General features: G+C 26.5%; 1 protein-coding gene across 1 annotated transcript in view; it reads left to right on the top strand.

The window, feature by feature from the left end:
• The window catches only part of LOC132942536 (metabotropic glutamate receptor 2), a 201226-nt gene that overhangs the window by 102227 nt on the left and 79139 nt on the right, over window positions 1–19860 (top strand). Inside the window, exon 6 of the mRNA XM_061011048.1 lies at window positions 8157–8441. Coding sequence (XP_060867031.1) covers window positions 8157–8441 — 285 coding nt within the window. The remainder of the gene's footprint in view (window positions 1–8156; window positions 8442–19860) is intronic.

Here is a 19860-nt window from a genome sequence, read left to right as displayed (position 1 = left end):
ATTAACCTAACTGTAGAAACTTGACATTTTCACAAATTATTTATTTATGCCTTTTATAGATATGATATAATTTCAAAATATTTTTGATCTTTATGAGTTATTTATAAGAACTAAAAGTGTTTGAATTTTCTTCTTTTTTTTTTAATTGTTGATAAACTATGTATACAAAATCCCTCATAAGTTGTAATTAAAGCAATTTAAAAATATCAAAATTACATAAGTACAATTTAATTTTTGTATAGAGGTTTTAAGTTATACTCTTGATGAAATTGGATACTTCAACGAAATATAACGATTTTTCTTTATTTATATTGTCGTAATTCAAATAAATTATGAACCGTAGATTCTATATTCTATATTATACAATACAATTTTCAAAATATTTAGACTAATTTTATGAGTTTTACAGTCCAAAGTTATTAGTTATTCACACGGTTCTATAATGGTATTTCGGTATTAACTCAATATTAATAATATTTGTTATTATATTATATAATATCGTATACATATATCGGTAATATCTAGTTAAAGCTACGGCCACGGATTATTAATAAAAAATGAATTACTAACAATAATTTAAATAAGTTATATTCATTTCGTCCTCCACAACTATCCTAGTCTTCTCATCTCCGAACTATCTGCTCTTGTAATCTCAGGTGACCCCGGAAGACGGTACCACGACCTCCTAATTGATTGATACACATTACACATTACACATTACACACACACATACCTACCATAAAGTGCCATTAATTAATTAATGGATTCTTCACTCAAGTCTAAATACCTGCTTTTCAACACATCACTCTTGTTTATTGTAAAAATTTTAGCTTACAGATTATAAAATATATATTTATTGGTAATGAACAAAAATAAATAAAAACAAATTATAAACTATCCTTCGAAACTGTGGCTGACACTGTAGAATCTCATCATTGTTTTTCGTACACTTGAACAAAAATTGATCATTAAATTGAAATTGATCTCATCCATTACTGCAGTGACCTACTCATTGACGAGGTTTACTTGAAACATAATATACAACAGAGCGAGTAGTCTAGTTTTATAATAATTTATTATTTTATTGTACTCTTTATCATGCCATGTCGTGTGATAAAAATATAAAATAACCCATGTAAATAATACTAATTCAATTTTTTCGTTTATGCGAACGTATTGTGTAGGTATCTATGTAGCTATAAATAGTGTTATCGGGTTAATGTGTAACTATCGATGATAATACTTACCTAGTAGTTGGCACCGAAGTGTTTATTGGAACATACGGTTACTATAATTGTGCGTTAAGAACAAAATAAACAAAATGTAGGTATAACATTAGGTACATAAAATAAAAGTTTTATGTAAAAAATATACTATGAATTATTGTTAAGTATCTGCAGACTGCAGTTGAATCAATTGCATCTTTGTAAATATGGTTTTGTTTTATTTATTTTTCAGTCACATATTATTTTATATATTTTCTCAATAGCTATACATAATATATTATCCTTATATTTTTCCATATTATGTTAATCTGATAATGAATTTCAATTTTAGATTCATAAAAAGAGAAATATATGTTTTTATTAGGGAAATAAACAATACATTCATAAATATTATAATATAATACTGATAATTGGAAGAAATATTTGAAAAATGTCAATGAGTATTTACTAACTTAAATGAATTATTTATGTGGCAGCCTTGAGAAAATAAAAATAATTAAAGCATCAAACCATTATTCTGTCTGTGTTATTATACTGTCCCTTAAATAAATCTCTTTTGCAATATAAACATCCAAAGGTTATCCTTATTTTAAGCTCGTGTACCTAGTAATTTATTATTAAAAATTAATTTTGCATAAATACATTGATATTTTTACTTAAAGGATCATGGAATTCGTTAAAAAAAATACAACTTTCCAAGTATTTCTAAATCGTACAATTAGTATTAATTAACTGTATTCAAACAATTTTCTATGTTAAAATCGCCGTGGTGTTTAACCCGTCATACTTGATATATTACATATTGATATATTACAAATTATCAAATTCAAATTGTTAAAAATGTACCTTTATAATTAATATCAATAGATGTAGATAGCCATGGCTAGGAACATCTTATATAATAATAATAATAAAAAAAAAAAAATCATAAATGAACAATAATTCGATATAAATCTGCAATTCACTTATTCAGATTGAATGTTTTTTCAGATAAACACCTAATTATGTAATTTATTCCAGGGATTGAAACCGATATTATTGGATACCGATTTTGAAAACCGTTAATAACTATGAAATCGATATCAAAACTGAAAGTGGAATAGAAAAAAATTAATACCGGTAATCAAAACTGAAATTGAAATCGGAAAAATAAAAACCAATATTCAAAACTAAAAACTAAATCGAAAAAAATAAATTTCGATAACCCAAACGGAAATCAAAATCGGAAAAAATAAATACCGATAACCAAAACCAAAATAGGAAAAAATATTTTCGGTTTCAAGCCCTGATTTGTACATAATATTATTAATGTATTGAAATCAGGTACTTATATATGAATATAATATATATTATATTATATAAAAAACATTATTGATTAGACATACCTTTTGATTAATTTACTTAAAAAGTACCTGTACAGTAATAATATACATAGTATTATAAACGACCTCTATACAAAACGTTAATTATATTATATCATTGGCAAAACTCAGCAATTATATCAAACTTAAGACACTTCAATATAGGCTGAGATGAGCAATACAACTAAGACATTGGAGGTTTTGTCGTAACGGTCTGTCGTGTATAGTGTGCCGGGTCTCCACACATACTTTGAGAACAATCGCATGTTTGGAGTCAAAAACTCATTTTGCGTTTTGTGAATGAGTGATTCTCAAGATACTTATGGTAGCTTATATTCATTTATTATTGATAAGTTCCTAAATGGGTGTTTTAATGAAAAATTAATTCCCTCAAGAGAATTTCCGGAGTTATAATTACAAGTTATTAGTTAATTAGGTAAATACCCGTCCACCTACGAAATAAGATAATTATCGTACCTTAGTGCCATTGAATAAAATTGTATTTTTGATTTCACTTTCTGATACGAGATCATTATCAACATTTGTACGAAAACACTATAATACTCTGTATGATAATAATGATAACGAGTCGGGTTCTAAGGTTGCGGACACGTTTCGTGGACGATAATAATAAATTACGGTCTAACATTTCCGTCAAAGTGAACCTGTATATATCTTTTGGGCCAGTAAACTATTTGTATCAATAATGTAAGAATTAAAACATAAAAAAATCTAAAATGTATGAAGTATGAGGCATATAAAATTATTTAATTATGTTTATTTTTATTTATGATATTGTTTCTATATTTTTTCATTTTATTAATAGAAAATATCCTAGATTCATAAATCTAACAGAAAAAAAAACATATAAAATTATATAAGTATACAATAAATTATCATATTAAAATAACAATAGTGACTTAACACGATATATACGATGTACACGTACGATGAACATACATCGAACACAACTCTGAAAAAGTAACTTATAAATACATGAAAATATCAATAACAGACAAAAGAAAATCCTATACCTATATTCTACAGGTATAATATTATTTTAGATGGATGACAATCATATCACATATCCTACAATGAGTGACATAGTCTTGATATTAAAATAACAATACGCTAATAATCCAATAGTACATTGGTGACCAAAATAGTGTTAAGTATTAATATAAGGTTCATTTTAGTCGAGAGGGCCCCGCCCATAATTATAACTATCGTCAGTTCGTTCGCATGAACGTATAAAAAGATAGCCAGTATGGCGTGCATCGTATGCGTATAATAATATTATTATGTAGTGTAATATTTATCAAGATTTGGATAATATGGGGCTGGAAGGCGTATAAAATTCGGTAATATCGAAATGGCACTATAAATAATCACCAACGATGGCATTTATATACTAGTCGTTTCGATAGATTAAGAACGTTCATATCTGCCACGATTGCTCCCGGGATCTACTGCAAATCGGGGGGGGGGGGGGGTGAAGAATTTTCGGGGTCGCACGTGTTATAACACACGCGCGCTGCAGCAGTAGTGCATATGACCAGGCTCGTCGGTCTCTCGTGACGGCCGTGTAATAACAGTTCGTATATAGGCGGTATTATTTATTTATTTATTTTCGGCCACCCTCGAACACTGCAGGCATAAATCGAATATCGCAGTTTTTCCGGAAGAGGGGAATATAAAGTTCGACGATGGCAAAACAACAAAAACCGCATAGGGAAAAAAAATCAACAACTTCCAACCGATCCCCAAACCGACTCCGCCACCGCTGCAACGCCACCACAACCACTAAAACTGGAATTCGGTCTTTACGCGTTTCGTGTCGATGACATTTCGATTAAATATATGCCATTTTTCTACAGACGGAGAAATAAAGAGAGAGAGAGAGAGAGAGAGAGAGAGAGATAGTGATTGAGTGATTGAGGAGGCGTCACTATATCATTATAATCGTAATTTGCGCGGTCAGTCGGATAGAATAGACCGCAGAGAATGTACAGTAAAACTGTACGAAACTTTTCAGTCCGGAGCCGCGTGTATACTATTATAATGCACAGGACTCGAACCAAGTAATCTGTCATCGTGTGTGACATGTACATTAAAGGTGGGTATCTCTCTTTACACGGAAAATGTTGACATTTTCTAAAAATTATATCGAGTTTTCTATACGCGAGTGAAACGATTTCAGACTTCAGTTATTGTATTATGTTGATTTTTAATCATGGCGACGACGAAAACCATTGAGTACAATATTATAGAACACTATATCATTTAACACAGTACATTGTTTATGAATGAATATTTTCTGCATCCACATCGAACTGCCGAATAAATATAATTATTTGATATTTACAAAATACGCGTTTGTACAACTGAAAAATTGACAATTTATTCACATAATCAGTTACAACTTTTTTCTTTTTTTTTTTACATACATTTGTAGTTTTGATTACCTATTAAATATATTACATTTTGCTTACATGAATATATTATTATATTACGTAACATATTAACATAATATGTAAATTACAGGAGTGAAAAATATTTATTGTAGAATAGTATTCAAATTAAATCAATATTTTCTTAAATTGACGAAACTAAAATCGTGGATTTAAAGAATGTAATACAAATATAATATATGCAGCAAACTACTAATATGCAAATTTTTTCGTAAACCTATTCACATGAAAACAAATTTATACCCAATGCCTTAGATACGACGTGCTTTGTGCACTCTATTTTTTTTAATCCATGCGCTATTTAAAATAAAAAAAAAATTCATAAAAATAATAATTCTATTTATTACGATGTAATTTTTGTTAGATGATAACTATACATACATACAGTTATAAATAATTCGATCAGAATCACGATAGTTTTGTAGCATAGATGTTCATACTTTTAGATAAATTAAGAGGACGCTACCCGTGTATTTGTTGTCTCCGTCGTATACACATACGACATACCAAATTTTCGTTCACTAGTTTCAATATTGTGCTGTTAGTTTTGATTTTAGAGTGAATTGACCTATTATAAAACTTTTAGGTAAAAAAATGAAGCGTACTTTAGTGTCAGCTTTTAATCGGTGTTTTAATTTTAAAGCGAGATAGGATCATCTTTAATTTGTAATATTTCATTTACCCATTTCTTGCTTTAATAAGAAACCTACCAATGTTTAATACAGGCAAAGTAAAAAAACGTTTGACAGGGCTGATGGTATTTTCGGTAAAATGCAGTCAATAACTGTAATTGGTTAATTTTCATTAAAAATACTGGCATATACATAATTGGGTAATTACCAAAAATACTCGTATAATTATTACCAGTAATACCAAAAGATACCCGTAGTTGACATATTATATCGAATACCTGTATATATTATCATTCAAATGAACAAGACTTTATGGAAATTCTTATAAAGAACAGGTGGAAATATGTTCTTACCTAAAGTCGAAACCATTTATAGGAAACATTTACCTGACTTTATATTTAAGCATTGCATCTCACAAGAAAGACATTTTTTTTTTTAAATTGACAATAAAATATTCAGCTTAAGCATTACCAACATGTATTGATGCTGATAAAACTTTCCATTATTGATACCTAGTAATAAAATGAAATGCCAGTGTAAATATATCCAAAATCTCACATCATGTCATTATTCGTAAAATTATACTAAAAATACTAATTTCAAATGCCTACCTAACATAATTATTATTTTTGGAATATTGTTAAAGTCTCAATAAGTCTACTTTGTAACTATACTTATAACTTTAATAAAAAAATACTGTAATTTAAAAGCTAAAATTATTAATAAAACGGAAAACTGAAAAATAAACTGTAATGAAAATAAAAATAAAATTTGCGATACCCGTGAAAACTGTTTAAAAAAAAAATAATTAAATTTGTTAGGTAACGGAATCGAAGTGTGCACATATTAAATTGTCATCCTAAATGTTCTTGGCGATATTGATTGATTTATTTTCAGACACAGTATTTCACTATAGCGGAAATAATAAAAGACATTTTTACTCATTTAATCGCGCTAGTTTAGTGTTAGGAGCAACATGTAGTTGAGTCGAAATGTCATTATGTTTAATATATTATGCGATGCGATGGTTGAAATTTTATGAAAAATATAATATTATTTATTGAAATTAAAAGGCAACATTTGGTAAGAAAACTGGAATAAATATACATTGATTAAACTTGGTCAATGGTATACTGTATAAGTGAAAGGTTTCGTAAAATATATTATACACAACTGCGAGTGTGACTTATAATGAGAACTGTATTCGATGTTATGAACAGAAGGGGAGAAACAACCACGGCGTGGCGCCACAGATAATGATCGACAAGTCAGACTGCGATCAAAACCCATGTATAGTAATATAATAATTTACTCATGGATGTGAAAAGCCCAAATTTTTTGGGATTTCTATAAAGTCTCTTTCCCCGTAATATTTTTTGGAATGACTACCCCGTCCCTATTTGCGCCGATGATAAAATTCGTATCATCGATCTACACTTTAATACTTATTGAGGATTACTATTATACTTATCGCCGCAATGATAAAAATATGATTACATTTTAAATTGCATCATGTCTGAAACACAACATAATATTATAGATTTTCTGGGCTTAGTATTCGGCTTCTCTTTTTTCGTCGAATTTTACTAATCAAGTATTGTAGGGTTAGCTATAAGTGCTTAGTTTTACCGACAATAGCGGGGTAAAATGTTGATTCCTGCCTTGTGGATTGTGCCATTTATCACACATTGTACGTTATAATAATTGTATTAAACATACGATATCCACCTTTTTAATATTATTCTAAACAAAATATAAACTATAGTACTGATGTAAGTATTTTAAAAGCTTTAGATATGTTTTTAATTACTTAATTTTCATATAGATAAGTACTTAAGAATAGTTTCTAAAACTAAAATTGTAATTTAACAATACAGAAAAATTAAATTTAGTTTATTATTGTTAGCGTCTTGTGAAAATATTATATTAATTTTATGTACTGATTAAATACGTGTACCTATTGTAAACATTATACAAGTTATTTTATGTGTTTAAATCTGGGGCCGGAGTAGTGCAGTGGTCACGCAGTTGACTACGACTCACACAGGTATCGGTTCGATTCATAGCAAAGTGCAAAAACGCAACCACCAAAAATCCCCATGCTGTCGTCCGATTGCGTCATCCGGTTTCCAACTAGGTCCCACTCCACTGGGAGTGAAGACCGCACATGTTTCCTCTTGGAGAAGGGGGTAGTATTATCATGTATATAGTGAAATATATACATAGATAAATATATCACATAGTCTCCCTACTACCCACTTGTGATATAAGCATTAACTTTGAGCTCGTTTCAATGAACAAATACAAAAAAAAAAAAAAAATGTGTTTAAATCTGAGCCGATAAGATATAAGTTTTATTATTAACTCTTCCCTTTTCATTCTATAATGATTTCATGCCAATTATTAAAGTATTTATTTCCTATTATTTCACAAAAACAAATAATGACAACAACATGATTTTTTCAGAATTCTGGGAAGAACACTTCCAGTGTCGATATCCAAGAAGTATGAGAACACCGTACAACTCTAATTATTCAAATGAATGTGACTCTAAGTTCCATCTAAGAGAAAAAATACCAAAGTTTGAAAACCAATTACAATTTGTCAGCGATTCTGTGCTAGCATTTGCACATGCATTGTACGATATGCATTCTGATCATTGTGGTCCGAACTTTGTTGGTTTATGCGAAGCCATGAAACCTGTTAAAGGACCCGAACTCTTAATGTATCTCAGAAAAGTAAACTTCACAGGTAAGTTGTTTGAAATTAACTAACTAAATAAAAGTCCCTTAGAGTATATTATATGACACCAGTAAAATCACAACAAAATACCGTTACATTTAATGTGTCTAATCTTCTACAAAAGCAATTTTAAGGACTACAACGGTTTTAATTTCTACTAATGATGTACTAAGTTTTATTTTATTGAGGTGATATTACGAAACACAAGGCGTTACCAAAATTCTTTTATGCAATAGTTTGAAATATTTAAAAAATGTATTTCATATGCCTAGTTGAGATATTTTAATTAAAAATATAATATCTCTCCGCAAAATCAAAAACACCTTCACTTCGTAAACATCTTTAATTTAAAATTATTTAACAAATGTTGCATTAAAACAGTACGCGGTAGTCACAGCTATTAAAATATTTTATATCCTCGGTAGGTAAAAGATCAATAACAAACGGAGGAATATGAGAGGATTTTGATGATAAGAATAATAGACATGACACTTAGTTATACCGAGTGCAATTGAACGTATGTCCAAATTATTTGAATTTCAAACGCTAATAAAAAATTAACTTGACTTTCTGCTAAACATTTTTTTTTTTGTTAAGGATAGGAAAACTTATGGGTATTTCTTATTAAATTTTCAAATCTTAGATATAAATAGAAATATTTTTAAACATATTATCTAACTCAAAATAATTTGGAAATTTTCGTAATTTTGAGAAGTTTTTTCAAAATTCTTACTTAAGAGCCTCATAAAAAAATATTTTGTGTTTTCTCTCAACTTCTTTTTAAATTACCACTAAAAAAAATTACGAGGAACCTTGTTTTAGATTTTCAATTTTTTTGACGGAGCAAAAAAATTTTTATCGACAATAGTTAAAAAAAACTAATCAAAATCAAAATGTTCTCAAGCCTATAATAAATAGCTCAAGATCAGAATCTAAAATGAAAACTCACAAACTTAGTTTTTAATTGCTTATGTATACAATATTAAAATGTATGAAAAAAATATTGTATTTTATTTGAAATGTCTTGCATTCTTGTTAGGTAAGTAACTATATGTTTCAAAATAATTGCTTATTCAAAACTATAAATTAATTATTGAGAATTTGTGTATTTGAATTTGATATAATATATTTCGTGTTATTCACCGAATACTGTTTTAAGGAAAAGTTTAGATTGTTTACTATTCATTGAAATCCATACTTCAAATAAAATAACTTATGATTCATTGAGATATCCAAACTTCAAATAAAATAACTGGGATCCATTGAAACGTTACATGCTCATTCGTTGGGTCGTATACTGTGATGAGCTCAAACATAAGATAGACAGTTCTATGAATTAATACACTTTGATTAAATTATTATTTTAATGAAACAAATAATACTTAACATGAACTTTTTCACTTAGTATTTAAAAAAGTGAAATTATCAGAAACAAAATGTGCTGTTATTGTTCTATGTGACTTAAAATATGAAAAAATATTAATAGGTGTTTATAATTTAGACCATAAACGAAAAGTTTAATTTCACGAAACTCAAGTTTCTCTCCATAGTAGGATACTTCAAATAATTTAAGAAATACAACGAATAATTAAATATAGGGTTGTGTCGTAAACTCATATTTATGGTTTTAATTAACGCATCGAGCTATACTAAAATCTTGTATATAGATTCATTGAAAGCCCAACTTATCCATTGTAAAATAATAGTAGTTTATTTGTTTTCTGTTACTGTTGAATAGTTGATTATATTTTAAATAAATCAATAATACAAATCACATCAAAAACTAATTGTATTGTACGACACTACACTAACCTGATGTTTTTATGTTATATGCCTAAATTAAAATAAAATATATGGTAAATACATCATTAATTAAAATTAGCCATGAAATAAAATGCCATCAGATAGAATGGAAATTTACCAATAAATGTTGGGTGTGTAATGTGTAAATAGTAAGAGAAACAAAATTAGGAAACCTTGTTTCGAAAATTATTATTATAACACCCTAATTTATCAAATTGTTATATTTTTATTTTTGGTAAAAAAAAGGAATACCATTAAAAATATACTAATCTATTGTAATTTTTTTAATACAAAACGCTAATTATTATAATATTATATAAATGGTTTTGGACCCTAATTATACTACCCTTACTAAATATGTATAGCCTATACAAAAGTTAAATTATTTGATATATAGGCGATATAGCATATGATTTTTTTTTTACTAATATTTTGTTTGAGATTAAATAATTGTTCAACAGTACTTTATACTCTATAGAATATAATAGTATGATGCATAGGGGTAGCGAGAGGTAGCAGTTTCTGCCCCACCAATTTTATTATTTTCCCAGGCTTCAATAGATCTCATACAATTGATTTACAGATATTATTCAAGATGCCCCTGGTATGATGTATTTTTTATTTACTATTTCAGAATTGTTACTTATTGATGATTATTTTATTTCTAATATTTATTATTGAGTACTGAACATACTGCGTAATCTCCTATTAAAACATTATAGAGGTTATCCAGTATTGCAGGTGTTCCTCATAAATGACTTGTTTTCTAATTAATATTTTAGAAAATTATTTGATTTTGGAAAATATTAAATGATTACCTATCAAACTAAATGACTATTATAGTTTTAATCTATAATATTATTGAATAGAGGTTTGAAACATTTGGGTTAGGTATTATTTATATACAAAAAATACAAAAAAAAAACTCATTTATAATAATTGAAACTTTTCAATGATTTAATTAATATATTTTTGGAAGTTGATCGCTTCATAGTTCGACAGTAATTATATAAATGTCTTTTTTGATATATAATTTTCTTATTTTTATATTTGGTTACCTATAATTATCGTTTCAACTGTTTCCTGAATGTATCTCCAAAAATGCATTACTCAAATTTGAGTTCTATACAGAAATCTACCAATCACAGTCACATAGTACCTACTTATAAGTAATTTAACCAAATATTACTTATTTTATCTTACTGGTTGAATACAATTTATGAACAAAAATATGGTTTTTAAAAAAACGTAAGTTAGTTTTTTAATATATTAAGTACAACAATTGAAATGCTATAGACTTTATATTTTAACATAGAACTATTATTAATTGTTTTAATTATTATTTATAATTTTGTATGATTGAAAATGTTCTATATTTATCAGAATTTCATTACATTTTTTATTACATTATTTACATTTTATACACAATTAAACTATTTTAAAACAGTTTATAAATTATAAGAATACAATTTATTTAAGTAGATATTTTTTTACACTAATTTATGAATTGGTGCTCCTATTTATTGAGCTATTAATTCATGTAATATATTATGTGATATAAAACAGGTTCAAAATTTATAATGTGAGAGTTCACTAAGCAAGATTTTATAACTATTATGAATATAATAGTTCTATAGAACAATAATATTTTTAGCTGCTTACAATGTAACGAATAGCAACGTTTGAAATAACACATTAAATGTATTTTGATTTATTGCTATAGCACTGACTATAGTCATTGACACTAAAAGCTGCTGGACATTATTGTAAAATCGAAATGAAATAAGAATTTATAGACAATACGCAATAAAATGTATCTGTAAATAGCACAATTGTTAATGGATTCTTTATCGATTTTTCTATGGATTCTTTAACTGCAAAATGTTATGGGTGTCAGACCTCAGTCAACTACCAAGCACATAAAAATAATTTTTTTTTTTAATCATTGTTTTGAATTTAACACATTTTTACATTGTATGGCTTTATTTAATACAATTATTTTATGTAGTTTATGTAATCTAACAATTTTATAAACTGTCTACAAGACCCCTAATCTCATTTTGAAATAATTAACTTATCTATTAACTACAATCACTATTTTTTATCCAGTGTTTAAAATATAATAATACATTATTACTATATTATTATAATTTTTAATTTTTAATTTCTTAATGATATGAATAATATGTGATTTATTTATTTACCATTTAATAACTAATGAGCTTTATAATTTATACTATACAGTATTACTATATAATTTTACCGATCGAGAAAACGAGGTAGTGGCTATAAGCATCAAGTGAAATTAATTTTGACTGAACTTTGGTTTACTCAATTTTTTTTAAGTGCGAATAAAAAGTGAGTGAAAACTTTTATTGAAATATTTTAACTCACCGCCGCGCCGGGTTAATATTCGTAATGAATTTCGTTTTCATCCGGACTCTGTCCACATTCATTCACAATAACAAACACCTAAAGAGGTACTATTTACGAAAATAAAAATAACGCAGTTTTTAACCTAGATTTTTATCCCAGTGGACATTTTATAACAAATATTGCAATGACTTGACAATGTTATGTGTTTTTACACATTTAACAGTGAATCGGGTTATAAATTTTAAAAGGGGCTGTAAACGTCAAGTTGACAATTCGCCTACAGGGACCATCAGATTTATTTCGAAGACGATTACTGCTTTAGAGGCCATATATAGGCATTTCGAGGATTGCCATTAAGTGATGACAAACGGAGGGAGAAATATATTATTTTATATACTGTGTAGGTTGTAAAAAATAAGTACTAACATCAAACGTTTTAATTTAATAATTTATGTACTATTTAAAAATATGCAGCATTTTATTACAACAAATATTTGGTATAAATCTTTATACAACTATGATAATATTTCCATGCATTATGATGCACTGATATACATATATAATATATCTAAGAATAAAACTAAATTTGCTGCTATTTAATAAATCTCCAGTCACACTAACAATAATAAAATCATATATCTAAAAAATACATTTTTAATTTTATTTTTATCAATTATTTAAATAATTAAAAATTAAATAGTATTTTTTTAGTTAAAATTTTACTTAAATTAATAAATTGAGTAAAATTGTTATGTTAATAACCTACATTTTCATTAGAACAATATGTAATATCATACATTTTATTCAACTGCGTTCGAAGCTTAACTTTGACTTATCATTATACATTATATGGTATAAAGAACTTAAACATATTTATAATATATTATGTTATGTAGTTTAAAATTAGGTAAATAATTTTAAACATTTTTTTCTTCTGATATACAGCCATTTTCAGTTACCCAATTTCACTTCGAGTTAAATTTTCTTCTAAAGAATCAATGGTGTAAACTATTAATATATTATTTTTTTATTGTAGATATTAAAACTATAATGACGTATTTAATTACTACTAATTGTTAATCAACCGGTAAAAAAATAGCTTGTCCCTATAATTATATTTTAAAGTGATTAATAATTCAACCATACGCCAATATGGCAATACATATTACTTAATATTAACTTATTGTGATTAAAACATTTGTCTTTAATACGTGTCATCTTATAGCTATTAAAAAATAATTTACACTGCTCAAGGTCCAAATTCCGGTCCAAAGTCGTTTTATCATCGATGCATTAAAAAAATAAAAAATAATGCTAAATTCACACAGATAAAAATATTTAGGGTTAAATCACGTCAAAGTTCAATGCAGTAAAAATCCAAAAGATTATTTGGGTCCGATTTCAGAGGATTAATTGAAAAAAATAAAATTGCCTCGCCTGCTTGCGTGTGTTTTGTTACTCCCCGGATTCCGTGAAACCACGCCCTCTCTTATTGGACAAATAAATAAAAAAAACAGAACCAAAGGTTTAAGTCTAGTCTTTTACGTCTGAGATAGCTGTACTTTACAGGTTTCATAAAATCAAATATTTAGTCCCAAGTTAGTGTGTACCTATATTGTACCTACGTTATAATATATTATGTTCCATATTATACAGAATCTAGGTCATACAATTGCTACACTGTTGTTTTACATAATCCTCCTCTATAGTATGTGTTTGTACGAATTAAATTGTAAACCGTTGCCATGTATGTATTTTTTAAACTCAGTCGTGTGAACGTCATTAACCATATTATTTTTATATTTATGTGACCGAAATATGTGTTTCGAGTTATCACAATAATAATAACTATAATAAAAAATATTTTGAAAATCCAAAAGCTAATATAGGTACCAAGTTTTCGGCCAAATTAGTGAAATGAAAAATAAAAGCTTACAAACATTACTTATTTGTTTTTTATTTGGTATTAAATTATATCCGTATGCATATACATAATTGGTTATATTATCCAGATCCTGTTATAAATAGGTGGATTGAATTTGTTTACAGCTGCTTTTAAGTTTTAGATTCCTATAATAAGAAACAAATAATTATGAATTCTTTATAGATGATAATGTTCTGAACATAGATTTTCTTTTAAAATTGTTTGTCATAATTAATTATATTTCAATTTGGGACACTAAGCAATTACTAACCTTAAAAAATATGTTATTTTTTATGTACCTATACCTGCTGATAAAAGTTTTTAATGGATTAATGGGGACAAATGTATAATGTTGAAAGTTGTATGATATAAATGTATTATACACGTATGGTTATTTTCAAGCAAATTTAACTAAAAGCAATACAATTTGAGTTAAGATATTAAAAGTAATAAAGTATTTAGGTTATTTCCAAGCCATTTTACTTGATGCATACGCGGTTGAAACATTATATTATTAAAAGTTATCCAAGTTCCAAGTTTAAGATATTTTTACTTTCTCTATCCATTGTCAACGTTATTTTGGTTATGTTATGGTATTTGAAAAAGTTGACCCAACAATTTATACGTCAAATAAATAGGTTTCTTTTTTTGATTAAAAAAATTACTTATTTATTTGAAAGTTTATTAATTTTAGTAAAGCATTTTACTTTTGTTAACGTATCAATGTTTTAAATTTTTTTAATTAAATTAATAATAAAAAACTAACGTCTGGGTACATATTATTTTTATTTTTATCGTTAACTTTGACAAAAAAATATTTAATCTTATATTGGCTATGATTAGAGTAGAAAGACAGTCGTATACTGGTTATGATATTAGTTTTAGGGTTTACTGATACGACTTCCCTAAAAAAAACTGTAGAAACTACCCAAGTCCAAACTTTTTATTCAAACTTCTGTATTCTGAAATGGATTTTAGTCCTTTATAAAAGAACATTATTTTAAAATTCAATCAAAAAACCACTAAAGATAATAATTTATTTTTCATACAACACATAGTTACGTTCTAATTATTCAATCAACTCACCAACAAATATGCTAATGTCATTAGGTTATTCTGCTAATTCAGATATATTTTATTGTAATATTAATGATATTAAACAAATAGCTACGTGGCTTAATTTAATTTCACAATGTTACAAAATTATGTATAGTGTATTATTATTATTATTCATACTACTTTCCTATATTATAATATACACAATTTTTGTAAATCAAGTTTTTATTCGTAAATCGATAAATAAATGTGTATAATTTTATTGTTACTACCAAATACGTAATTTAAATAATCATTTAAGTGCAAACAGCAAGTACAATAAATTACCATAGTTAGAATAATTATATGTTCTATAAATATGATGATATAAAATTATAAATTATTGTTACCCGGTGTATGGATCTGATATAGTATTGACGTTAAAATTGTACAACTGATTGTTATTTATATTTATAATAAAAATATTTTACCCATAAATATTAGCTTTAACTTTCATTCTCCCTTATTCAATTTAAATTTAATATTTTTGTTTATTTATTTAATAAATAAATAAATGATATACCAATAAATTAATCCAATTTTAATACAATATTTCATTCTTATTTATGAATTTATCAAAATATTTTTACTGAACCTTAGTATACATATTATTATTTATTTCTAATTGTTTTAATTGTTTTAAAATATATTAAGGGAAAACAGACAGTAATAATAAAATTATATTAAATTATACTGTGTAAGATGCAAAAAAATAATAATATGGTAGAGCAGGCATATAATTGAAATGATAAAGTCAGATTTTATAATGAAAGAGTATATAGTGTAAATATTACGATGCTACGATAGTTGAACAGAATTTGGATTTCACGATAGGGATAACCAAGAGAAAAAATTGGATAAAAATAATTAAAAAATAAAACAAATGGAACGAAAATAGATAATGATATTATGTTGTAGGTATTATATTTAAGGAATAGTATTTGTGAAGAAGAGTACAATAATGATTGTAGGGAATTAAGGAAAAAAGGAGGAAGGAAATATTAATATATTTTAACATAAAGTAAAACGAAATTTAATTGTACTGTACTCTTAGTTGATTAAGGACATTATTTGTGTTTTATTTTTGTGTATAATACGAGTACATATATATAAATATATAATTGCTAGCTGAAATTACGAACAAGATAACCATCCCAAACTCTGTTTCTTGTCATTAATGACATTTAAGAATTTCTATGACACGTGTTCAAATATTTGAAGTATTTTTTATGTAATATCACTGAACAAATAGTTGTGAATTAGCATAGGATTATAGTGTCGTAATTATACTTGTTAATGTATATCAAAATTAAGTTTTTAAAAGGTAGGATTAAATTTATTATTGAATTTTTTTGTTATATTAGGATATACCTCGGCATCTAATTCATTGGCTGACAATTGTTTACTTATTTATAAATATTAAATACAGTATACAATTATATATCATACATGTTTGCTGTTTTTGATATAAATTATCTACTAGTTTATTTGATAAGTGTTAGTATTTACTTATAATTGGTCGTCTCGTCTTACCTTAGCGATAGATGGCGAGGAATTCGTGAATGTTATTTTGATTTCTGGAAATTGCTATTTATCGGCATTCAACGGGTAGGTGTTTGATGATTAATTGTACTAAAAACTTACATAAGGTAGCAGTGGGCACACTGAGTACTCCCTATATTTTTGAACGCTTTTGGATCATCTCCCATTTTCTATTTAAATTGTACTTCTTCCTATGTTCGGTTGTCCAATTTACTTCGCTGAATTTGGTTTCCTTTTTTTTTCCAGTCGTGTAAACATTTTGTATCAATTTGCATATTAATTGTCTTTGTGACGTATTCGTACCCTCAAAGTCTGAAGTTAATATCTCTTTAGTCGTTATTTGTTGTAACTTTTGTCACTTTATATGATTTTTTGTTTCCCTTAATGATTGTATGCCCTGGTATCCAAGCATTTTTTTTATATATATATATTTAACTTGTGACAGAGTATAATGAATCTAAAAAAATGTATGTAATTGTTAATTTGTTCATAGTTTTTTTTAAACATATATTTTATGACTGAATGTACCTATTTACCAACAATATTACATTTATTGTGATTTTTTTTTACAACTGAAGTCATTAGTCTGTGGAACTGTGGGGGGAGGGTACTGTAAGTTTTGAACACGTGTCTTTGTTTGTTTTTGGCAGAATTTTTTAGTGGGCACCCGTAGGTATCTGCCATGCTCGGGTGGGTGATGGCGGCCTCTCTCTCCGGACACCGTGTCTGCCCGAAGAAAAATACCACTCATGGCAACCGACGCCTTAGTCCACTCAGCCACTCCGTCCCTTATTTATTGTGATTATCAATTATGTTATTAGCAAAATATATTACACATATGCAAATAAAAAAATTAGTTTTACCTTTTTCCTGCATCATGTATACCGTTACTCTTATTTTCTAGACATCAACTACCCAATTAAAATAGCATTCTGTTTCAGAATATATAATATTATAATAAATACCAGGTATAAATAATTACTTATTTTCTCATGACTTCAATCGAAATATCTGAAATTTGTGTACCATATAGTATGTAAATGATTCAATGTATCATTATAGAAAATGAATATTATTTATTCTATTCTTTTTTTATCCATCCTAAATAAAAATCCTTTTTCTAAATTTTATATTAACTGTTCACTGTTGTTATCATAATGTAACTTCCATAAATAAACCAAGTACATTCATAATATAAAATTTAAATTGCACGTTATGTTTTATAACCAAACCACTTGAATAATTCAACCATACGTTTGTAGGGTGAATATCTAGTATACTAAAATAAACACATGCATTTCCATAAGGTATATAATATTATATTTGTTTGAAAAAACAATAATTATTTATACTTAAAACAACAAAACTTACAATAATATCATTATTAATTTTAAAATGAAAACCTATAGTTAGAGAAATGAAATTGGAAAAAGATTTCAATAGGTATCCGAAGCTAACTTATCTGTTTTGAATTTGGATTATAGAAATCTAATTATTTTAATGAAGTCACGGAGGATGGAACTTAATGAAAAGGATGGACGTTCTATTGTATTTTACATTATATCTTTAAAAGTAAAAACAAAAAAACCGACGGTTTGTTTATTTTTATTTTACTTCAACAATTTTTCTTTTACATAGGTAACAATAGTAAGTAGTAACTGTGTCATGGCTGTTTTTATTTCTTAACTTTATTACGATTTTTATAAATAATGATAAAAAACCAATAATTATAATATTGATTTAATTTGAACATGTTTTAATTATTTTATGTATTATAATTTATAATAGTTTTATTATGTTTATTTGAAGGAAAATATTATTGATCTTTGACTACGCCTACTGTTATAATATTGACAGTTACTATAATGTATAACATCTCTTTTTTGCCATACACTCTCACAAGATATTTATTTTTAAAAAGAAACAGTCAATTTTAATTTCTATAGGAGCCACTATATATAGGTAGTTAGTTACCAAACAGTAGCAATATGTTATACTATCCATATCAGGGTTGGCCAACCTTGTTCCATATTGTGCCCAATTAAAAAAAAATTGAAAATGTGCCTTAAAGATTAACACGGCGATTATAACACATTAACACGACTGCTTTACTATAGACCATAATCAGATAATATGTTATATTACACAACATTATTAATGTTATTTTGATACAATAATTGTTGTATTATATTCTATTAATAATAATTATTGAAAAACATAATTTTAGAAATATTTAAAAATTTTATGTAATTTTATTGGATGTTAGTGTGCCATTCAATAACATAAAATGTGCCGCAGGTTGACCACCACCCCTGATCCATATCTTTTTCAACAGAAACAATGTTTCTTTTCTTTCTTATCTTTTTATTAGGAGAATATTATATACATACATAATTTTCGTTATAAATAAAAAAATATTGTTAATTAAAATAATATTATGATATAATTACTCATCAGTCATCATAGTCTTAAGAACGATTTTGTTTACCGCCTCTAGCTATTTTCTTTGTTATTTTAACAATATTGAATATATAAGAAATAACATCGAAAAAATATTATATTATCATTTAAAACAATATTTATATATTAATAATCCTTTCTTGCATATTTAAAATGTTATTGTTTTTTTTTTTAAATAATATAATATACTGGGTGGATTTATTTAAATAAAGTTGTACCAAAAACATC

This window comes from Metopolophium dirhodum, chromosome 4 (genome assembly GCF_019925205.1).
Source record: "Metopolophium dirhodum isolate CAU chromosome 4, ASM1992520v1, whole genome shotgun sequence".
Classification (NCBI taxonomy): domain Eukaryota; kingdom Metazoa; phylum Arthropoda; class Insecta; order Hemiptera; family Aphididae; genus Metopolophium; species Metopolophium dirhodum.
This window is presented reverse-complemented; position numbering and strand designations above follow the sequence as displayed.